Source organism: Stenella coeruleoalba (genome assembly GCF_951394435.1).
Source record: "Stenella coeruleoalba genome assembly, chromosome: 9".
Taxonomy (NCBI): Eukaryota; Metazoa; Chordata; class Mammalia; order Artiodactyla; family Delphinidae; genus Stenella; species Stenella coeruleoalba.
Genome location: NC_137155.1, coordinates 36373499 through 36397968, shown reverse-complemented (window position 1 = coordinate 36397968; position 24470 = coordinate 36373499). Strand labels below are relative to the sequence as shown.

At 39.4% G+C, this 24470-nt stretch overlaps 2 protein-coding genes across 7 annotated transcripts in view; one reads left to right on the top strand and one right to left on the bottom strand.

Moving 5' to 3' along the window:
- The window catches only part of ANKMY2 (ankyrin repeat and MYND domain containing 2), a 34394-nt gene extending 22007 nt beyond the window's left edge, over positions 1–12387 (bottom strand). For 2 of the 3 annotated variants that reach the window (XM_079931752.1, XM_079931753.1), the window contains exons 1-3: positions 11812–12387; positions 4874–4938; positions 182–320 (exon numbers count right to left, since the gene is read on the bottom strand). In XM_079931752.1, coding sequence (XP_079787878.1) covers positions 182–320; positions 4874–4938; positions 11812–11878 — 271 coding nt within the window. In that variant the 5' untranslated portion in view covers positions 11879–12387. Of the gene's footprint in view, positions 1–181; positions 321–4873; positions 4939–9245; positions 9310–11811 lie in introns of all 3 variants that reach the window. The other variant, XM_079931754.1, reaches the window with a different exon arrangement.
- The window catches only part of BZW2 (basic leucine zipper and W2 domains 2), a 59181-nt gene continuing 46271 nt past the window's right edge, over positions 11561–24470 (top strand). The window contains exons 1-2 of one of the 4 annotated variants that reach the window (XM_079931745.1): positions 11561–11659; positions 12550–12603. The gene's annotated coding sequence lies outside the window, so the exon portion shown is untranslated. Of the gene's footprint in view, positions 11660–12390; positions 12604–17192; positions 17263–24470 lie in introns of those variants that run through there. The other 3 variants (XM_079931748.1, XM_079931746.1, XM_079931747.1) reach the window with 3 other exon arrangements.

Sequence of the window (24470 nt, the reverse complement as noted above, 5' to 3'; positions counted from 1 at the left end):
TATATAACATACTTCATACATTATAGCTTTTCAAAACCGATTCCCACCATGTCTTTCCACAAGACATGATCTTAAAATTACTATAACAAAAATGCGCTTAATTTAAAAATGTACACATTCTTATAACAAATTTGTATAGGTGACTATTATTGGTATATTAGAATAAATGCTAAAACTTCACCAGAAAGTGCAGCAAACATGAGGGCTGTATATCCATGTTCATGTTGATGACAATTTACATCAGCTCCATGTCGTAAAAGTAATTTGCACATATCAAGTTTTCCTTTATATGCAGCATGCATTAGAGGAGTCATTCCATTCTTTAACAGAAAGGGAAAAAAAGTATTAAGTTTACTTATTTACCTTTCCCCCTGCCTATGAACAATTCCTGCAATTAAATTAAAACACAAAATAAAATGAATTAATAAAATCATCTTTATAATCTGCATTTTTATACTCAATTCCCCACTTGGATCTTCCATAAACTGCTGAAGAAAAAAGATGGTTTTATTACCTGAGGTTTTCTACAGATTAGCAAACAGATTCAGAGAAGAATTGCTCAACTTCACATGACTAGTAAAATGGCCAGGGCAAGGACCAAAACTTAAATTTATCAGGGCTCTCATCTCTACTACACATACTTAGCTCCTGGGGAAACAAATGAACAAGCAGATACAAATGCGTTAAAAAAAGAAAAGAAAAGAAAAAAGTAAGGAAAAACCTTAAAACAAATAGAATGCTTATCAAGGGGAAAGTTGAATATGGTATATCCATAGCATGGAATAGTATGGAATAGTGTGATGTTACTAATTGAATACATTTGTATCTATTGAATTGAAAAAATTTCCATGAATTACTGCCAATGAGAAAAACAAGATGTGAGAAATGTATGTTAGAGTGTTCTCATTTTTAAAAAATGATCCTCAAAATCACATTTATATTTTGATCATATATATGATTTGGTTATATATATGATTATATGAATATGGAGAAATGATTGGTAGTGTTTATACCAGGCTACACTGTTTAGTCTCCATATGTTTTGTCCATATCCAATGAAACATCCAACTTTATACGTTGACTACCTAATACTATTTGGTGGATAAATAAATGAGATGTTCCCTGTAAGTAAATCTTCTCAGAATCCAGGAGAGACTCTCTGAGTGCTGGAATTTCAGAGTTACTCTGGATGAAAACCTCTCTAAAACACATAATCTCTTTTTTAAGCAAATCTTAGAATACTAACATAATTTGAATTGTTCTTGATGATTCTGGACTATTATAATGAACATCGTCATCAATATTATCAGAGGTTTGTTGATGTGAGAATCATAGGAAGGTTCTACACGAGGCAACTTAGTAGTAGTCAATGTTTCTTGAGAGTAGTAACGGGAAACTGATAAGGAGATTAAAACTTTAGTAGTTTAAAAAACTTTAAATATGATGACCCTAAAAATAAAGTTTCTCTCCCATAATTTTTAAATCAAAGAATTCATCAATATTAGTCTACTGAGTTACAACTCTATATCATTAAATGCAGCATTCATTCATTCAGCAAATATTTATTGAGTGCCTAAGATATGTCAGACACAGATCTATGCACTGTGGGTAGCAATGAGCAAATTCCATGCCCCTAAAGTCTAAGTCCCTGGCACTAAATTTTAGTAGGGGTGACAAGGCAGATGGTGATAATAAGTGCTATAGGGAAACAGCATCGAGTAAGGGGGAGAGGGAATGGCAGAAGGTAAGAAGAGATCCTTATTTTTAAAAGAACAGTCAAAGAATGTCCCTCTGAGCAGGTGGCATTTGAACAAAGCCCTGGAAGGAGCAAAGGATGTAAATAACTAGAGGAAGAATGCTCCAGTAAAGAGAATGCAAGTGTAAAACTCTTTGGGGGAGAGGATCATTGGGTTCAAGGAATACCAAGGAGGCCAAATCTGTACGCAGCTCACTCATAGAAGCTCCAGGAACCTCCTTGTCTTGAATTTGGTGCCCCTAGGTTTAAACATTAAGTACAGGAGTGTGTCTCATGTTTTAACCTTAAGTAGGATGCCAATGCTTGTGGAAGGTTTCTGCAAACTTATTCAAGTTACAGAAAAGCCATTCTACCTTAAGTTGTTAAAAGAGTTTTTACCCCCAGTAGTTAAATATTATCAAATGCATTATATCTATTGAGATGATCATATTTCTCTTTTATTCTGTAATACAGTGAATTACATTGAAAGATTTTCTAAACTGAACCATCCTATCATTCTTGGAGAAACCTTACTTGGTTAAGTCTTATTATTCTTTTGATACACTACTGGATCAAGTTGGTAATATTTTATATAGTGTTTTTGCATCTGTATTTACAAAGTGAATTGAGCCCACAGTTTGCTTGGGCTTCTTCCTGTTTTGGCATCAGCATTATGCTAACTTGATCAAATGAGTTAGGCAGCTTCCCATCTTTTTATGAACTAATGGTACAATCTGTGTAAAATGAGAATTAAATGGTCCTTGAATGTTTTGTAAAGCTTACTCAGGTGTGCAGCTTTAGAAGGTAGTTGGCACTTAAATACATTTATACAAATCTTCCTTAATTATCCCAGTTTTTCTATTTCTATATGAGATAAATACGTTCATTTTTATTTTTCTAAAAAATCACTACTTTCATATGGGTTTTCAAATGAATTGGCTTTAAAAAGTTATGACAATTCCTCTTATAATTGCAGTTATGCTCTTACTTCCTTGGTGTTTATTTATTATTTTCTTGCTTATACTTTCCAAATTGTGTCTATTTTTTTGGTCTTAAATTGATAACTTTGTTTTATCTTTTCTTTTTTAACAGCTTCATTGTGATACAATTTACTCATTTAACGTTACAATTAAATAGTTTTAAGTATTTTCAGAGTTGTGCAACCATCACCACAATCAATTTTAGAATATTTTTGTCAAAACCAAATGAAATACCATACCTATTAGCAGTCATTGCCGTTACCCCTCCCCATCCCATTACCCAGCCTTAGGCAACCGCTAATCTACTTTCTGTGTCTATGAACTTGCCCATTTCGGACATCTCCTATACATGAAATCATACAATATTAGTCTTGTTTGATTGGCTTCTTTCACTTGGGAGAATGTTTTTGAAATTCACCCATGTTGTAGCATGCACCAGGACTTCATTCCTCTTTGTGACTGAATAATATTCTGTTGCATGGATACACTACACTGTGTTTCTCCACTTATCAGCTGATGGATGTTTGGACTGTTTCCACCTTTGGCTCTTATGAATAATGCTGCTATAAACATTCATGTTCAAGTTTTTGTATTGTCATATGTTTTATTTTTCTTAGTTACATACCTAGGATGGCTGAGTTATATGGTAACTCCATGTTTAATCATTTGAGGAATTGTCAACCCATTTTAAAGAGCAGCTGCACCATTTTATATTCCTACCAGCAAAGCACGAGGGTTCCAGCTTCTCCACATCCTCACTAATACTTGTTATTATCTATATATATATTTTTTATTATTGCCATCCTAGTGGGTGTAAAGTGGCCTCCCATTGTGTTTTTTTTTGTTTTTTGTTTTTCCTTTGCGGTACGCGGGCCTCTCACTGCCGTGGCCTCTCCCGCCGCGGAGCACAGGCTCCGGACGCGCAGGCTCAGCGGCCATGGCTCACGGGCCCAGCCGCTCGGCGGCATGTGGGATCTTCCTGGACCGGGGCACGAACCCGTGTCCCCTGCATTGGCAGGCGGACTCTCAACCACTGCGCCACCAGGGAAGCCCATAAACCAGTTTTTAACAGTGTTAAATGTAAATGGAGATGTACTATTTCTGTCTTATATAAAGTGCATAGACTGTTAGGTTATTCAAATTTTCCATCCCTTGAATACTCTTTTCTACTTATCATTTTCTAAAAGATGCTATCGTGGTCTTACAAATTTCTCCTTTGAATTCTACTTTTTTCTTTATAACCTCAAAGCTTATAAGATTATTAGTGAAGGCTTAGGGCTGGTATATTCCTGGTGGTTTATCAACTTTCTATAAGAAAGAGTCTACATCTTTTTTTTTTTTTTTTTTGCTTTAAACTTTTTTTGCGGTAAGCGGGCCTCTCACTGTTGTGGCCTCTCCCGTTGTGGAGCACAGGCTCCGGATGCGCAGGCTTAGCCGCCAAGGCTCACGGGCCCAGCCGCTCCGCGGCACGTGGGATCTTCCTGGACCGGGGCACGAACCCGTGTCCCCTGCATTGGCAGGCGGACTCTCAACCACTGCGCCACCAGGAGAAGCCCTTTAAACTTTATTTTGTCTGATATTAACTTTACTACCCATGTGCGGGTAAAGGGTTAACAAAACACCAACTTTGCTGCATGAGAAACTGAAATTCAGTTAATGTTCTAGTACTAGAACTGTCCTGTATAATACCTACTAGCCACACATGGCTAATGGCTGCCATACTGGACAGCTCTGAAGAGAAACTACCATCTCAGAAAGTTATTCTGGGTTGCAATTGTTCTAGAAAGTTAAGTTTAGGTCAGTTAACCCTCCGGAGAAGTAGAATTGCTGGATCAAAGGTATATACATTTAAAAATGAGAAATATTCTAAAATTTTCTCCAGAATATGATGCCAATTTATACCTAATCCAGTAGCATATAAAAGTCCAGTGTTTCACAAGAAATGATATGGAATTGGTTTAATAGTCACTTATTTGATTACCAGTAAAATTAAACATGTTTTTACATCCTTATTATCTTTTGCAACCTGTTGCTGACATTTGCTTTAGAGCTTAGGATAACTTGAGCACAAATGCTAGAAAACAACTCTTATTATTAGATTTTATATATTACCCATTCTCACAGGAAGTAAAACTTTATTAAATGTTTTAAATTTTACCTCATCCAAGCAGTTGACATGAACATTCTTGCTGGCTAACAATGTTCCAGCTTCTTGGACAGTACCTTAAAAAAAAAAGAAAGAAAGTGCAAAGGTTTTTTTATATCTAGAATAGAAAAAAAATCTAACGTCAAGGAAACAGACTTTAAAGGGTTACCTGTAAAACTAAGATGAGTCAGGTCAGGTTGCTAAGAAATAAAGCGTCAATCGCATACTGTTTATTCCGCAGAGTAATTATCCCAGAGAACAGATTCATATAGACTAAAATAGCTGCATCTTGCTTTTACTTCCATTGGCCTTATAGTATATTAAACTGGCCACATTTTCCTTTTGGCAGTAATACAATAACCACAAAGCATAACACTTTTAATACTGAAACAAATCTTAAAGGGCATCTAATCCAACCCACCATCTGAAGCTTAAATTGCAGTCAATGTAATAACAGTTCAAAATACAGTCAGTATTTATATACCTTGTCACCACTACGTCCTGTGAATTGATGGCATGCTCCTAATAGAATTCTTGGTTTGGAAATGCTGAGGTAAATGTATCTTTTATGCCTCGAACTATATAAAAGTGCCATATGGTCAGTATTCAGACTCTCATACTGAAAGCCATCTGATGTAAACCTGAAGGTCAGTCTCTGTAAATTTGTAAATAAGCTGTAATTGGGCCACGACTATCAGGTTTTCCAGCCTTCTGTAAGGCATACTAAGGCATAGTTGCAGGAGAGAATGTTGCTATTATCATCCTTAATAGGAGCCAATCACATGTTCTGCCAAAAAATTTCTGGTGTGACAGGGAACAGGATAATGAAATTGCATGTTCTCAGGGAGAAAGGATGAGATAAGCCTCTCCTCTAAAAGGACATAAAAGAATAGAAGCATCCTCAACTAGGAGTTATTTCTTGTCTTTAAATTTAGAATTATAGTTCAAGAATGTGTTAAACTTTGCAATTCTTCCAGAGCTAAAGGTGGAATGCAGAGTGAAGCTTAGCCTGCTTCTTTCCAGCCAACCTGCTTCTTAGGCACATGGTCTGAGTGCCCCTCACCAACAGAGGGGAGATACAGAAATGTCTCCTAGTTTGATAGCGAAATAGCTCAGCTGGGGAAATGTCAAGTGAGTGATCTACAAGGCCCCGAATTATGACAGCAGCTATTGTGCCAAGAGTTCATTTGTCTGGTCCCACACTCCACCTGAGGGCAGCTGGTATCACTGGCTGAATGGCTACAGAGGGACAGGGGAAAGCCTTCAAGCATGCAAGCAAGTTGTGCAGGGCAGCTTATCCATACCTGTGGCTTCTCACCAGAGACTCTCAAACATCTTTGGAAACGAATTAGAACAAACTCCTGCACACCAATTTCACTTGAGGAAGATGCTTCAGCTGAACCCCATTATCCACTGAGGAATAACTGAAGTTATTTTCCATCTGACTGAGAGATGTTTATGCAATAAAGGGAGAATACTATAGGGATTGTGATCATGCCAGAGCCTGCTATATGTTAGGGAAAGGATGGGGATTGCAATCATAAACATTTGGCTCATATTAGACAACAGGCCAATAATTCTATAAAATGTTTAGCCCAGTGGCTAACAATGTACAGTAAATCTGTCCAATCGCAGGGCAATTAAAAGAAAAAAAGTGAGTTGTTCACTCACATACCATGGAATACCAGTTAGTCTTTTGAAATGCAGGGATCAGGATGGGAAAATTTTTCTGAAACTGTTTGGGCTTCTAGAGAATGAAAACATATTTTGGAAAATAGATGAGCAAAATACCCCCAAGAGGAAAAACTTTTGATGATTTCTAACTTGGAGTTCCTAATTTAATGACATTAGGAAACTGTAGAAGGTCTAGAATAGCATGGAAATGGGAAACACATAGTTTACACAGAAGGATTTTTATTTTTTGTCATTCCTTACTGTGCATAGTATACTCTCAAACAATATTTTGCAATTAAAAGATTATTTGCTTTACCTGGGAAAGAAATATGTTAAATCTGATTTAACAAACTCTTAAGATGAGGGGATGTGGTACTATAAAGGGGATGGGAAATGAGTCAACATTTATCCTCATTGGAGACAAAAAAGAATAGACATAAATGACGAAAATAATATTTAATAATTTGTTTCCCTTGTGAGAATTTCTCAAAGTTGCTCCAGAGAAGAAAACACAACCCAACCTGCTCCATTAGGGTGGGATAGATAACTTATCTGGATGGACGAGCATTTTAGCAGAGAAGAGATGATGATAAGAGTGATATTCTCACTGTTACTACCCTCTCTTGTATCACACTAGAGCCCTTTCAGGACCACTATAAAACTGAACAAGTCATATAAAACCCTCAGTTTTCTTATATAGGAAGCAGAAATAATAACATCCATCCCACAGTGTTCTTAGGACTAAGGGCTTGGCTTGGTGCGGGGCACAGAGTACAACCTCAGTGCATATTAGATGCTCTTGTTATTTATATTTACAGCAGCATAATATAATTCATTGCGACATTTCTGATATCTAGTTTGGGACCACTGGTCTCTACTGAAGACAAGGAGAAGTAGCCAAAACAAACAAAAAGGGAGAAACAAACTAACATGTCATTTTCTGTTTCCAGCCATCCATCAGATAGTCATGAGATCTGAATATTTATGAGTTTCAATCATTTAGTGGGATCCCTCAACAGGAATGTTTTGAGGAATCTATATCTAAGTTAAGTATTTAAAAAACTATTTGGCTTGTTAGTTGCTGTTACATTTATGTATAAGTAAAATCATGTATAAATAATTAAAGTGTCTGAATTTAAAAATAATATATGGATACAGACTTAATCATAGATACATAGTTATAAATGTATTTTAAAATAGACTTCTAATTACAACATATATTTTGAAATAGTGAATCTGTTTAAGTGTAAAGTTTCTAAATTCTATGTGTATCTATTTTTAGACTTTGTAACAAAATGTCTTCAAGTTAGGATTATGAATCACTACATAAAAATTAGAGTAACTAAAAGAGCTGTTGTTTTGTAAAGGAAGACAATGAAGCCCACAGAGGTTGCAAAACCTGCCCAGTCATATAGTTAATGGTAACTACGTATTTGAATTTAAATTTGTCTTTGAACTCTATGCTATAATTATTAGTAGACCTGAATCTTTCTATATACCAGAGGTGCTAGAAATAACATTATTAACTACACAGGACCTTAGAGCAGGATCTTTTAACAGTCCCAAATTGTAAACAACTGAAATGTCCATCAGTGTCACCAGATAAGCAAATAGTAGTATATCCATACATAGAAAATAAAAGAAAAAAATAAGAAATTATTGGTGCAGTATGGATGAACATGAATATCATGATGCTGAGTGAAATGTCATGCAAAAAAAAAGGAATATTTATTATACTTACTGTATAATTCCACTTACATAAAATTCTAGAATAGAGAAATCTAATCAATAGTGACATCTATCAGTGGTTGCCTGGAGACAGGGGTGGAGGGAGTGACATTACAAATGGGTATGTAGAACGTTTTGGGGGTGACAGAACTGTTCACTGTCTAGATTGCAGTGGTTTCATGGATGTATACTTATGTCAAAACTGACTTTTAAAAAGTGTACACTTGAAATATGTACCATTTATCATACTTTAGTTATACTCCAATAAAACTGGTAGAATAAACCTTATTGTCCGAGTCCGCTTCACATCTCCTTTAACACAAACAATAATAATAAAAAAAATAATTACGTTACTTTCTTGTGAAATTGGCAGCAGTGATCCCAGGGATTTCAAGTACTAAACAAGATAAGTAATGAAAGACTTTCTGGCTTATATTCTTAAAGTTTAATTTATTTTGAAATAGTGCTTCCTCAGTGTTTAATGAAAAAGATATCAGAGCTTAGAAGAATGGGTCAATCTACAAATAATATAACCCAGTTAACTGTGCTTAAGTGATTTCATTTCTCTTCTGAAATGTTGTGAAATGGATGCTGTTAGTGACTATGATTTAAATGGATATGTGAGAAACAGCTTCTCAGTTTCATCTGGAACTTCTTTTTGGCATTCTAACAAATAAACAACCTGTAGAATACCTAGAATGTGCATTTACTCAGAAGAAGAAATTGTTTAAAAGTGTCCGGTAGCAATGTGCGGTATTCTCTGGACTGTAAGTCCCACTTACAATCGGCTTAACTTCTGGAGGGCAGTGGTTAGCCGGAGGGAGAACTCAAAAATTTGTTGAGTTTATTTCAGATTGGCCAAGATGACAGGTCACACGTGGCTGGAAACTTATTGTTAGTTCCACGTACTAGTACTGACTAAGCCAGTGGTTCTCAAAGTTGAGAAATGTACTGAAGGGAAAAATATCAGAACTCTACTCACCTCCTTTCAAGAAAATTGCTTCTTATGAGTACGAATATAAACTTTGTTTATGAGCTTCGTTCAACTGTAAGCCAAAAATTATTTTACAAATTTTAAATGCACACAAAACTACAAAATCAATAACGTTTACAATTAAAATTAATTTAACTTGACAGATGAAAATATTTTGCTGCAATTAAATTGCCTCTCAAAGTGAATAAGATATGGTATGGACTCTGGTGCTGGTTTCATTTTTTCATTTTGTTTAGTTTGTTTTCAAGTCCAGCATATTTCTAGGACTGTGGGCCATATGATATCTCTGCTCTGCCACTTATTACCTGTATTATATTGGGCAAGCTATTTGAACTTTTCAGTTTCTTTGTTTCTTGTCTATCAAGTAGAAACTGCCATGTTTACCATAATAATAGCCAACAGAGTATTTTAAACACATTACTCATACTAACTCATTTTATCCTTATAGCAGTGTTGTGAGGTGGGTACCATTTTTCACATGGAGAACCTAAGGCTCAGAAACAGTAATTTGCCCAAGGCCAAGTCACCAGCAGATGAATGAGGTAGGATTCCAAATCAGACTTGAAAGGTTAACTACCATCCTATGCTGTCCCTCATAATGTTGTAGCTTAAAAATAATTCCTAGCTTATCAAGATTAAATGCATGGATATATGTAAAGTGCTAAGAATTATGCCAGGCCCAAAATAACAATCAGTCAAAGTTGGCTACGGTTGTTACTTTCTCTTATCTCCCATTACATTTTTTTAAGAGTATGGTAATGTCCCACAGACCTTCACTTGACAAGAATGTATCACATACTATGTCTATCTCACTTCTTTTCTCATCAGCTTGGACCAATTAAATAGGTGAGACAGTGTCTGTGTAATTTGTTGCACGATGTAGGCCCAGAAAAAAATCACAGTGCTAACCAGGCAAAATTCACATTAATTCTTTTATTTAATCTTTAAAAATAAAAACTAGTGGATACCTAATAATGTATCCAAGGATTCCCTCCCTACGTCTCCACACACACCACCTGCCGCTTTCAGAGACCCCGTTTATAAAACTGCTCACTTGTTTACACTTTTGAGAGAGGGTGATAGCTCTGGACTGCTTAAAAACAGAATTTGCATCCCTGGTGGATTATAAGTTGATGCGTTGTCTCCTTTTTTTGCCCAGCACTGTACCTGGCACAGAGCTGAGACTCACATGGTTGCTGAGCTGAATCCCAGGGCCACCAAAGGCACGGAGACATGAACCAGAGACAGGCAGAAAAGGGAGACTGCAGTGCCAAACAGGTCAGCGAGGACCGTGCTGGACAAACAATCTGCAACAACTCCAAGTCCCACAATTCTAGGCAAAGAACACATCATAGCAAATTACAGCTGTGACTGAGTTCAGCCTGTCGAGATCAGATGGAGTGGGCTCAGCTCATGAGCACCTGTTGAATTCCAATCCGATATTTCTCTCCTTTACGTTTAGACTTTTCTTGTCAGTATAAAGAATACATGTGCCTTTCTCTCTGTAGGTCCAGATGGGAGCCAGGTTACTTAGAAAAAAAGAAAGACTGGAAATTACGGAGTTTATGTTGCAATGACTGGCTCCTCTGCCGTTCGAGGGAGCTTAAAACAGCCAAATGAACAATGCCCGCAGTTCCCACACATCCGTATCGCCGCGCCGTGACAGTGCAGAAGCCACGTAGTCACGCTGTTGTCACCTGCCAGGTAACGGGACTTCGGGAACTCTTCTGGGACGTCCACTCGGGGACGGAGCGGAAAACATGGCTTCTGGCTCGTCCCCGGGGCCTGCGTCTCCCTCCCTAGGACCCGGAGCGGCGGAAGTGGGACGCGCGTTGGGAGAATGGAAGGGAAAGCGCGGAAGAGCGCGATTAGAAGGTCGCAGCCCTGCGAAGTGCGCAGAGCGGTGTGGACGCCTCCCCAGCCCCCTCGCTGTTCTGCGAGTTCCTGCGGCGGCCGGGGGTTTCTGGAAGGAAGCCAGGGAGGCCCTGGACTCAGAAGCCTCAATGCGGCAAATTACAGACCTTGTTTTGTGCCCTTGTAAGGAACCCTTCTCCTTAGGAGCTCCCTCCACCCGCCCCAAGCGAGGGCGGGGACAGCCAAGGGATCCAGATCTTTCGGCCTCCGGAAGTCGAAACGGCCCTCAGACAACCGATCTAAGAACCTGAAACTTCCAGACCACTATCGCCCAGACGGACGGTGGTCAAAATCACCTTAGGAGTTTTGAAGAATGCACATTCTGAGGCCCCACCCCGGGTCGCTCATTATCATCCGAAGTGGAGCCTGGAAATGTGCACCCTTCCAAAAGCTGATTTAGAAGACGAACGTCTGCAACCTCCGCTCCCGTCCCAGCGGCGCTTCTCCTTCCCCACCTCTCCGCCCCCGCAACCGGTCCCAGACCAAAGGTAGGAGTGCTGTTTCCCGGTCGCAGGATGTCAGCCTCGCAAAACCGCAACCCAGGGTCAGCCGGGCCGGGGGCGCCGCCCGGGCTCCGCCACGCCCCCCTTCCCTCCCAGGCCAGGCAGGCAGCACCCCCGCCGCAGCCCAGCACCCACACCTTTTCCGATGACTTCCAGCAGATCCTTTTCCTCCTGGGTCAGCTCGCCTTTCTTTATGTGAACCATTGCTTCCGCCAGCTTGACAGCGATTGTTTCTTTGGGAGTATTAAAAAGTAAACGACGTGTCTGTATTAGGAACGCCAGCCGCAAGGTTAGGCAACTTGAGACTAGGACATTAAGTAGCCAACCGCGGAAGCGTTCGAATTCTCTCCACCCTCCCGGGGGCTGGCGAGCAGCGGGCGAGCTCGGGCGAGCCGGGCGGGCAGTCTCTGCAGGCCCAGCAGTAGTCTCCGCCCCCCGCGAGTCATTGGCCCGGCCGGGAGGAGGAGCTGCAGGAGGCGGCAGCGAGAGTCTCCCATTGGAACAGCCTGGGAAGGAAAAACCAAATGGAGAAAATCAGAGGGGGGAAATTAAATGCCTGTTACACGTCTCCCACCGCCATCCTTTCCGGTGCACGTATTTAGGGACACACAGTATTTAAATTCTCTTTCTGGAATTTCTGTGTTCGGCAGTTTCTGCTAGGGGCATGCATCTCCCTTGCTCTCGATATACACCCCCCTTCATTTCCCAGGGAGTGGAGCGGCCCGGGACGGGGGCGGGCTGGGAGGCGGGGCGGCGTGGTAGGCGGGTCTGCGCCGAGCTCCGTGTGTCGGTGTCAATGTGTCTGTCCTTCACTCCTCCATTGTCTGCCGCCACCACTGCCGCCGCTGCCACTGCCGCTGCCGGAATCGCTGCAGCCCCCAGCCTCGCGCGTCGCCGCTACCTCCTCGGACAGGTGAGAAGCAGCCCAGGTAAGGCAGCGGGGGAGCCGGGAAGCCTTCGACAACCGGAGCCAGAGCCCCACCGGGAGCTTCCCCCCCTGCCGGTGCTGGCCCTAAGGAAGCATGTGCCTGCTGGGGCGGCTTCCTTCCTCTCGGTGGGGAAGCCGCCCCTCCACCCCATTACCATCACTCATACCGCGTATCAGTTCCCCGGAGTGAAGACCCGCCACTTGCCACATTTGGCCGTCCCGGGAGACCGAGAGCGGCCAGGCGCCGGCCACGAGGTGGGAAGTGGCGGGTGCCCATCGTCCCGTGCGTGGCATCGCCAGATGTAACTCCCGGGGAAGCCAGGGTTGAGGCTTTGGACTCGGGGTGGGGTGGAGAGGAGAGCCTCCCATTACGAGCGAGATGAACGCATGTGAGAGTAGTCTCGGGAGAAGGTAGTTCTCATTTGGCAACCTGCCCTCCTCACCCCTCCACCCACCCACCCCCACTTGTCATCTCCTTTGGCGTCTGTGGGAGCTGTAGAAGAAAACCGGATCTGATCGCTCTATGGTGCCCGTTAAGGACGTTTGGAAGCAATTTACACTTGAACTAATACTTCGTTTATGAAAGACAGCCGGGGATGAGGGGGGGAGGAGGGCCTCTTCTCTCTTCTAGAGTTCCCAGTCTCTTTGTAACTCAGATCTTGAGATTTATGGAAATAGGAAGGGGAGGGAGAAGGGGCGGAGATTAAATTGGTGTTGCTGTCTATATATAGCATTAGATTAGCCTCTTAATCCAACCTTCATTCAACTGTAATATGTAGCTTCAGGCTTTCACTATAGGAAGCCAGGGACCAAATACAAGCGTGTACCCTCCTGTGACTCAGAGACAGGACTTGCTTGCTAATACGAAGTCAGTCGTTCCTCCTGGGTGCACATCCATAACATATTTACAGCATCAGCGAAAGCTTCTGTAGAAATTAGTGTTTACTGTTGTTTCTCTACAGTATTAGTATTAGTATTAGTGTTTCTCCCAAGACGCGTCTGCTTCAAAGAGAAATATTTGTATAATTATGTAGATTTTTTTTGTTAAGCATCCCCCCCATACCATCACTTTCTCCCCGCTGTGCCATATATGAAGTGAAGTGTATTTTCCTCTGGCCATACGCCTTCATTTCTTGGAAGCATTCACTAACACTTGTGAAATCCTGGAAGATGTTCATTATTTCCTGCCTTTAACAAAATTTTTTCCCCAAATCCCAGATGTTTTCTTGTCTAAGTCTTCATCTTTACAGGCTGGGGCAGATCTGAGCCAGAACATATCACATGAAAATGGTTTGAAATTATTCATCGCAATGTATAACAAAGAAACTTTTGTTTGGGAATGCTTTAATAATGATGTGACTGTTCAAACAAGTAGTAACGCTTTTGAGTGACCCATCTTTTGTAACACTTAGAATGCTGCTATTGCCACAGTTACAACTGATTGAAAACACAGTATCATGAAGAAGAAACCCAGAAACCTAAGAAAATGCTTGCGGAGTAACCTTTCCTTACCATGTGACTTAACATTTTACAAGGGATGTTACAGAATTGGGTGCTTCATTGACAGTATTTCCATCTCTTGTGTCAAATTGGGGCCATGGTTACTTGAAGGTCACACCTGTTTGTCTCACTGAAGTTGTCTGTTCCTCGAGGATAGCAACTTATTATCTATTTTCCTGGTGCCTTATGGTACCTCCTTGGTATTTAGTCCTCTGTGAGTACATGAATTCCGTAAAGCTAGAGTGAATGACATTTAAAGTAAAAAAGCTAACATCTGCCTAGAAATGTATATAAATAATATGTTAAGTTTAAATTTCTAGAAGCAGATACGTAATGGATTGTGTTCATCAGATGGATTCCATTAATCGTTTTTGGCCAATGTTAGTATTTAATGTAGGAATAAGATTAGCTAATGAGCATACCTTAGACTAGATCAAGGAACTTTTTTTGTATTAAGAATGTATTCACATCTAAGGAGTTTTGTTGGTAATAAAATAGCTACTACTTATTGGGTCCTTAGTCTGTGCCGATATTCTACCAGATGCTTTGTTATAAGATTTGTTTAATCATTGTTGTAGCGACCTAGGAACTAGCCAGTATTACCCCTGTTTCTGAAAATAAGAGGACAGAAACAAAAAGAAGTTAATTTGCCCACAGACCCACAGTTTGGAAGTATCAGAGCCAAAATTGGAACATAGATCTGTCTCCAAAACCTTTTCGCTTTTCATTATTCTCTATCTCTGTGGCTAGCAATAAGGGGGAAATTATATATTCTTTAGCTAATAGATAACACATTCATGTGGTTTAGCGTGACAGAGGTACAAAAGACTCTCTGACCTCTTTGCACAGTTTCTTCTCCGTGCCGTACAACCCATGGTGTCTGTTTTTCTCATACCTTTCTTAGAAATTGTATGTGTTTATATAGCTTATATGTATAGTTCCACTTTTTTTTTTTCTTACAGAAATGAGAGCATACTAACACATTGTTCCACAATATGCAATAGAATTTATATGTTGCTTTGGTCTCTGTTTCTTTCTTCTCCTTTTAAAAAATAATGATTTCTGAAATGTATGAAATCCTTATATGTGTCCCCATCATCCCTTTTTCTACTGCTACCACCCTGGACGTCTCTTGGCCTGTTGCAGTGGATTCCTAAGTAGCCTGCTTTCCATCCAGCTCATTCAAGGCACCACCATTAAGGCACCACCACCAATATACACTGAGCACTCATCATGCACCCAAGGATGAGACGTACTTTGTAAAGACAGAACTGATTCACTTAAAGCATGTCAGTGGCTCTCCACCTGCCGCAGAATAGAGGCTCTGGTCTCGTACTTCTGGTTCCTCTCCACCAGCCCAGGTTCAGTCTAGGAGGCTCCGACTTCTGGTCCCAGCCGGCATTTCCAGTCAGCCAGCCCCTCCCACATACTCTGCTCTAAGGTCACCTCACTGATTCCCTAACATGCCAGTAGTTTCCACCCCTTTGTTCCTGCTTTTCTCTTCCTGGAGTGACCTCCCTTCCCTCTTTACGGAGTCTTTCTTTCCTTCCAGATCTGATGAAGTGTCAGCTTTCAAGATACTTTCATGGTCCCCTCTCCCACCCCATCCAGGAGGGGAATACAGGCCCTAGTAAACATTTTTATTCCTGTCCCTCAGCAAGGGCGATAAGAACAATCTTTCCTCAGGAGTTGCTGGTACAGTTGCTGACATCCTCTAATTTTCTCCTATCTTCTTAGGAGCCCTGGTCCCCACCCGCCTTGTACCCCGAAATTAACATCACCTTTGCTTCTTCATCTGGATCCCCATGAAAATAACCTAAGGCAGGCACCTTTTTCATGACATCCTAGTTCAGTTTTTGTTAATCTATTTGACCCCTTCTCCTTCTAGACTGTAAATTAACTAGAATTAGTTTACCTTTGCTTCTCAAGATTGTGACCCATGTCTCGCACATAGTGTGTGCTCAGTACATGCTGAGTTGAATTCAGTTTGATCTCCAAGTTATTTCAGGTGGATTTGTTTCCCTACTTGACTAATCCTTCCTGGCAATGTGAGGTGATGTGGCCCTAAGCACACACAATCATAACCAAGGGGAGAAGGTCTGTAAATGTTTTCGGTCTCAAGCTGCTTGACATTCTGATGAATGCTACCAACCAAGAAAAAAAAATTGTACATATGCACATGTTACAAATTTTGCAGACCATTCCTGGACTCCCTCTTTGAAGCCCTTGACGTACAGCTCTGTGCTTTAAGAGAATGCCGTTTTCTTTTTATTGCAGGGGAATAGCTCATTTTTGAGTGTTGTAACTTTTGGGGTAATGTTTTCCTTGACATTTAACTTTCTTTTCTTGGGTACATTTCTTGACTGAGTGGATATTTGATGATATTAAGGATTTTTATTTTCTTTGAAACTAATATTGTGGTTATATGTTTAAAAGGTCCCTTATCTTTTAGAGATATGTACTGAATTGTTTAAGGGGGGGAAATGGTAGGACATCTAAGACTTGCTTCAATATAATTTTGTGACAGTGGGGGACAGGGACTGAGTAAGAGTATTAATGAGACAAAGTTCACTGTGTAGTTAAGGGTTGAAGGTGGGCAATGAGTACATTGACTTCATTAGACTGTTCTCTCTGCTTTTGATACGTTTGAGATTTTCCATAAGGAAGTCTTAAAAAGGAAATCTGGACATATTACAGCCCCTAAGAAATTGTCGTTGTAGTTTAAACCAAAAAAAAAAAAAAGAGAGAGAGAGAGAGAGAAAGCAATATGGATACAAATGCTCTTTCTCTATACTTAGAGTTGAGCTTATGCGGTTATCCATTTAATGTTAAAACAGTTACACCTAAATCTGCAAAAGACTGTCTTGTGAACAATGCATTTCCATAAACTGTTCACATCACCCTTTAGCTTCTCCACAAAACGAAGAGGTAGGTGGCGTATCTCAGTGCTGTGTCACAAGCTTGTGAATATCCTACTGGCAGCTAATCTTCATCTTTTTTAGACCCTGACGAAGTAATTTGCAGACACGTCTCAACAAGGGGTGCAAATATATTTCGTTTAACTGAGAAAATCAAGACATGAATGAAGTGGAGATACTGATTTTCTTCTTGTGTCACATAAATCAAGTCAGAAGGCATTTCCAAAAAAAGAAGTACTTTGGTAATGTCACGAGCAATAGTTAGAGGAGGTATCTCACTGCCTGAAAATCGGGAGCACACTCAGGTGTGCCTGCCACGTCCTTCCTCAGGATTTGCTTAACTAAATGCTTGCTTTGACAACTGCTTTCTGAATTCTTAAAACTTTATAACTTGCATGTCTTGATGTTTATGTTTCTTTTATGATGTTTTGGACTTATGAAATGTTAATGTTTCCAGAAGCCAACATGGAATTTTTTGGTATCATTTATAACATTTCTTCCCAGATTTGGTTTGAAGCGTTCTTAAAGAATATTTAATTAAGCTTCAAAGCCAAGCCTTCACAGTGTCTAAGGACAATGTAGCCAGTCCAGTCTCATTGCCAGGTAATGCTGAAGCACACATTAGTGTATATCCAGCTTCAACTCATATATATTTATATTAGCTATGTCACTGTGGAATTTAAAACTCAAGGCTGGTGCCTCTTATCTCTGAGTATAGTAAAACAGTTCCAATAATTAAAAATAGAAAGCTATTTTTGCATCAGAAGGGAAAAGGTAGCATTCACCTTCGCAATAAATACATTTAAGCTAGAAAACTGGTGTTTTTATCTCTTGGTATTTGGTTATCTGTCGCGGGGTTGTGTTAAAAAGACCCAGCAGACAAAGCAGCCCTTAAAACTACATTCATCAGCCTCTGAGTAAAATCTCTTCCTGGTCTGTTGATTGTGGAGTAAAGCAGTCCCATTAAGTAGCCTCTTCTGACCTGGTAGGAAATGATTATGGATGAGCCCTGGGAGACAGCCAAGCACAGCCATAGCTCTGAGAATTAGAGTGGGAAAACCAAGACTCCGTGATGAGATGGCTTTTCCAAGGCAATGTCTCTTGCTTTCACTTTCTTCATATATAAAACAGGGATACTAACCAAACTTACAGGATGACTCTGAGGACCCTTGAGGATCCCCTGTGAACTATAAAATGTTATATAAAAATTAATTGTTTTTTTTAGGGCCAATTCTACCTGTTTCTACAGTTGAGAAGAAGATGAATAACACAACTACAGGCCTAGTTAAGAAATCATTTTAAAGTAAAATTGTATAGACATTAGTATTTGCCATAAGCCCAACTTCCTACATTTTGGAAGAGATTTATTTTTCAAGAGAGACTTTCATAAAGATATAATTCTAGTAATTCTATCTCAGGATTAACTTATTAAAAATATTAATCAGGATTAACTTTTTTTTAATAATAATAAGAAAGTTCTTGGTATGCATCTGTTGTTTTTAGTGAATCCCAAATGATAAGACATGATATTTGTTCCCAAGAGGCCTCTATCCTTTAGGAGACGACCCGCCAGCCCCTGAAACAATAGGGACTAAAGTCATCATCCAAAAGCCCCCCCCCAACACCTCTGTCAGCCGACAGGTTAGACCCCTTTGAGAACTTCCCTTTGCCTGTTCAGGTGGCTGTCCGGTTCCGTCCAGTCTTTCAGCTCTAATGTGAACAATGTGGTTACTCCCTACCCACCCACTGGCTTCCTGCTCCCAGAATACCCTCCTCCACCCGTTTCTGCATATCACATTTTACTCCAATCCTTCTCAGCTCAAATGACCCCTTCCCCACACAGCCTTCTCCAGTCCCCAACCAGAGCAGTACAGTCACAAGTGCATATTCCAGAACGTGTGGAGCTCAGTGGGAGGACTAGAGAAAGTGAGATTCTGAACAGAGTCTGGAAGGATTGGTGAATTTGGGCAGGCGAGCCAGAAAACGGAGAACATTCCAGGGAGAACAACCCCCAAGAAAACAACTCCGTACAATATTATAACATGTTATAAATATTTATAAAATAAATATTGGCTGTAATTTTCTGGCCAACCGTATTGGAACTAGAAATTTTTTCTTTCAAAGGCAAGTTTTCTTCCGTATGTCAACTTTTTTAAAATCATGGAAGTGGAGATTATATTTTAAAGCACACTAGGTTTGTTCTTGCTCTCAAGTAATTTATGACATCACATGTTTTAGACTAAACTGAAAATTATAAAGCAGTATCTTCAGAATTGGTGGTAGCAGGAAAGTTAATAATGGACATAAAAAGAAACCATAGAAGAGAAAATCATATACTTATTCGGATATTTTGCCCTTGAATACAAACTAATTTGAAATTATCCAAAATAGCTAGAATATCAATAGCCAAAATAACTAGAAAATAAAATGAGTAGGAAATTGTGAAATTTATTTTGCAAGTGAACTATGATGCATGGAACTGTTTTTATCTATATAGTGCCTTAAAGGAATTTTATTCTCTCAGTTTGATTTTTTTTCCAGTTGGACTGTTCTGATTTTTTGTTTTCTACTTCTATTGATGAATGGAATAAAGACATGGCTGAAACAGTTAAACCTGAGAGATGCAACTTGGGGATTTAATAATCAGGTTAATGTGAATCATTTTAATGCGGGATTGTGGTTGTCGTTAGGAGTTTCCACAGCATTTTTCCTTTGTATCTATTAGGGGAAAAAATACACGACAATTTAGAATAATTTCTAAATTAAAAAAATCTGCTGTATACCAGTATCAGCAGTATACACAAGAATACTTTTCTTTCTTAACTCATTCTGATGTCTATGTTGGGGCCATGGGTCTCTTCAGCAAGTATCTTTTAGGCAGTTAAATGCCAACTGGAATAATTTGGCCTGTTCTAAATTTGGCATGTGTTGAGTGAAAAGTGCCAAAAAATATTCTGATAGTCATATTTGTAAACTGCTTTGGAAATAAAAGGTTTAAGTAACTCACTGAATGAACCATTCTTTTGGCAAATGCCAAAGAGACAATGCTTTCATTGTTCTTTCTTGATTTTTTAACTTCAGGTGTATCCTTTGGTGTTTTTTGTTTTGTTATCTTTCATTCTCTTAATTATGTATATAAAATAATATATTAGTAGGAAAACAATAATAACAAATTTGTGAGATGTGTAGAATTGTGTTTCCTCTTTTCGTAGTTCGACTTATTTTTATGTTAGAAGAGGACTTTTAAAAAATAATTGTTAGATGCACTGTTATTTTGAGGACTTCTAAATAAATCTCAAGAAAAGTGCTAGGCAGAGGTGAGTAACAGTAAGCAACATTAACTCTTAGCACTACGGAGACTATATCATAAGCCACCATGGGGTGTGCAGTTTTATAATATCCTACTGTATCCTCTTCTTTTTTGCATATTCACACAAAAGACTTTAATGCTTTTCAAACCAACCTCGACAGCTTCCTGGATTTGTGATCATTTCTAAGGAAAAAAGAGAACATGACATATGTTTTTCTCAGTATACAAGGTAATAGAATGGGGTTATTGTAAACAGGAAGGAGAAGCCCACATTGCTGGTACAGAGGAAGCTGCTGGCTAGAGGAAAGGACGCCACATCGCGCGTGGAGGAGTGTGAAGATGGTGTTTACGTTAGCATTGAGCCTCTGCAGGAAAGAAGTTGAGAACCAGCTCCAGTAGTACCAGAAACCATGGAGCCATAAATTTCCTACTATTTACATGTCCTTAAGAGGCAGGATTTCTGTTAAATCCTCTTGCTAAAGACAAATGTTTTTCTCCTTACTAGAACTCCACGGAGAACTATTTGGCATTTGGAAGGTAACATATGTTAATTCAGTTTATCCAAGTGCTGAACTAGACGTTAAAATTAATATTTATGCTTCACTCTCTGACTCTAAACCATAAAATTCATGAGGCAAATAATAAAAAAGCTGCCTTCAAGAGTCATATAAATGGTTACCCAACAACTTCAGTTGGTTCGTTGGAGAAGTGCTCTGCAAGTAGACAGTTGACGGGTTCTGGCCCTGACTGTTCTGTGTTTGTGAGGGCCTGATTTTTCTGCTTTGATCTCTGCTTTATCACCAAGGTTAGAATGGAATGCCTGACCTCAGGCAAGTGGCGTGACATCTCAGAACCTTATCAGAGTGTGAGATGAAGGTCTAGGTTTAGTTCTTCAGGTTTCAAAGTGTTCCATACCTCATGGATATCCATTATAAGTTAAAACGTAAAAAAACAAAAATGCAACACACGTTTGATTGTTAAAGCATTAATAAACACAACTGCAACTCAAATTCATCATGTGATGTACTTTAACATACCGGAGACCATTACTTCTTCTTAACTCACACTGCCAGGTTTTTCTGTGCAGTGCTTGGGTCAAACTTCACCTGCTAGAAAGTGAGCACCATGCATCTTGTCTATGTATTTTGTCTAATTGGTCCCATCTGCATCCCTATTGACCAGTACCAGATAGAGGTATGTTTAATAAATGAATGCAAATGAATGATTTTAAGCCTTTTGAAAAAGTATACTTGAAAGTTTGTAATGTGGCACTGATCTTCTCTCTCTCTCTCTCTCTCTCAATTTGAGTTTCTGTAATTCACTCCTTTAAAATTGTATCTGGGAATACAGTTTCATATCATCAGTGTGCTATGTCCGATTAAGTCCCAGGCTATGCTTGGGCATTTCTATCCATTTCATGCTGTCCTCATTGTGAAATAGGCATGTGTATGGTAGGTAACTTTTTGCGTGTGTGCAGCCTTTCAAATAAAGCTTCATCTGCTAGACAGGCTTGGCTTGGGCAGGTCCCCTCCTGGGAGGATGGGGGCCGGAGTGGCCTGGTTGAGAGAACTCACAAGTGAGAAGACATTTGGACTCCTGCCCATCACCACCTTTGAACTTCCTGAGTTTCATTCCCATGTTTTGTAAAAGCCATTGCTCCAAAGCAACATTCTCCCACTAGTAACCAGTCTAGGGTGTTATGTTTTTTTCCAGAAGATTCTGTCATCTTCTCCTCCTTGATTACAATGCTAAGAAGAGAGGAACAGACTTCAGTCCCCCTCGCCATAATAACTTATCTTCTACTCTTCTATTTGTACTGATAGTCATAAACACTCCCATCAGTTTTGTGTTTGATACAAAATTAGCCTTAATCAACTGAATGCTCTCTGGCATTTGACACCACTCCCTGCTGATTTTTTTTTTAACTTAATTTTTTTTAGAGCAGTTTTAGGTTCACATCAAAGTTAAGAGAAGGGTACAGAGATTTCCCATATACCCTCTCCCCCGATACATACGTAGCCCCTCCCCATTATCACTCCCTGCCAGAGCTACTCGGTGATGCATTTGTTTTGTCTACAATTGACATTAATGTTTGGCAAACAGAAATAAGTCTTTCAGGGAAATATCTGCCTGGTTGCTGCTCTGATGTGTTTAGACCTGTGTGCACAATTTTCAGTTCTTGAGAGCAAGGCCCATCTCTGGCTTTGCTTACCTTTGTTTCCTCTTTAATGCAGGGCTTTCCAACCTTGGCACAATTGAAACATTGGGCGAGATAACCCTTTGTTGTAGGGGGCTCTCCTACAGCATTGTAGATTGTTGAGTAGCATCCCTGGCCTCAACCTACTAGATTCCAGGAGCAGCCCCTTCTCCCAGCATGATAAGCAAAAATGGCTCCAGACACCGCCAAATGTCCCTTGGGGAACAAAATTAACCCTGGAGTGAAACCAGTGCTCTAGTACAGTGCCTGATACACAATAAGCCCGCTCTAAAATACTTGATAAATTAATAAATATATTTAAACCACAACTAGACATTTAATCATTGGATATTCCTCTGTTTCATGCCACCATTTCCTCTAAATTCTCTGAATTTACAACTTGAAATATTGTAGGTATGCAATTGTTATCACTATCCTGTTGTCTTGCAGACAAAAGTTCGAAGGGTCTTAACTAGAACAGAGGTTTTAAGACATTTTGCTATTAAGATACCCTGAAATGTTACATTTGAGGAATGAGTTTTCTAAAAGCCAAAGTATGTACAGTGTGTGTAGTTGAAGGTGTGTTTGTGTTTTTCAAAGTGTTGAGACATAAGAATGACATCAGCAAGATTAGGCCATCTGGGAAGCTGAGTGGGGCTGGTCAGTTGCTGGGGGAAGGGAAGGGCCTGGGAGAGATCCCAAATGGGGAAAGTGGAAGGGCCCAGAGAAGGACATGTGCTTGCCCCAGGGACTGCTTACAGAGTCCCTTGAGTAGATGGCATGAATTGATAAGCAGAGTGAAACTATTTCGGAGTTAATTTATACTTCTTGAAAGTTTTTGAAAATAACTTCATTGAGATGAAATAAGTGACATTATGTAATTGTCTTTATTTCAGTGAAGAGGTTGTACATTAATACTTAAAATGTAATTTCTGGAATATTTTTATTTACAGGGAAGCAAGAATCATTCGAAAATAAGATAAAGTTTAAGAAGTGAAATCAATTTGGAAATGTCATAATGAAAATTTAATCACGATGCTTTTATGTCTTCTTAAGGCAGATTTAAATGAATATAGTTAACTCAGTGTACTTTTTTTCACAACACAATTCCTTTGGGCTTTGATCCCTCTTTCTTAAAAGGTCGTTGCTTAGCACAATTTAAGTTCCTACCATTAATGTCCCTTGTTGCATACTACTGTTGTAAAATTTTGAGGAGAGAACTATAGTTTAAGTTTTGTGCTTTTTAAGAAAGATATCTTTGTTCTTTTATATCATTAATTATAAGAATGAAGAGGATATGAATATAATAGTAATATTTTTGTATTAAAGAAATATTTGAATTTATTTAGAAACATTTTTCTTTTATAGGTAGGCTATTTGTTATTTTAAATTTTTAATGTTTTTTCCGTTATTATAAATACTGAAACTTAGATAGAATTTTCTAGGAGCTATAGCGAAGTTTGTTGTAGAGGCTGGGTGATTTTGAGTCCAGAGAGGCTGTTACAAAATCATGGTAAGGATATTGAACAAGCTAATGTTATTCTGGACAACAAAATTGTGTAGTGTAATTATAGGCAAATATTTAGCTTATCACTTTAGAATGTTCATAATTTAAAGTTTCACAGAGCAATTTAATTTTGTTTTTCTTTTGAGAGAAGGATGCTACAATGTTATCAACCCAAACGATCCCTAGATATGACAACTTTTTGTACAGGAGTTTATGATGTTTGTTCTTGCAGTTTTAGCTTTAATGGAAAGGAGAATAGTTTATAATTATGGGCAATTTTTAGTTTTCTTTTATGGTAAATTACTTTACCCATTTGAAATATAGAATAAAAGGTAGTTCTTGAAACTTACTCCTAAACACAGAGTACATCCTGAGAACGTTGCAGTAAAGTGGGTCAGTTATATTTTGCGTTTTGTGTGCTGGTGTTATTGCATCT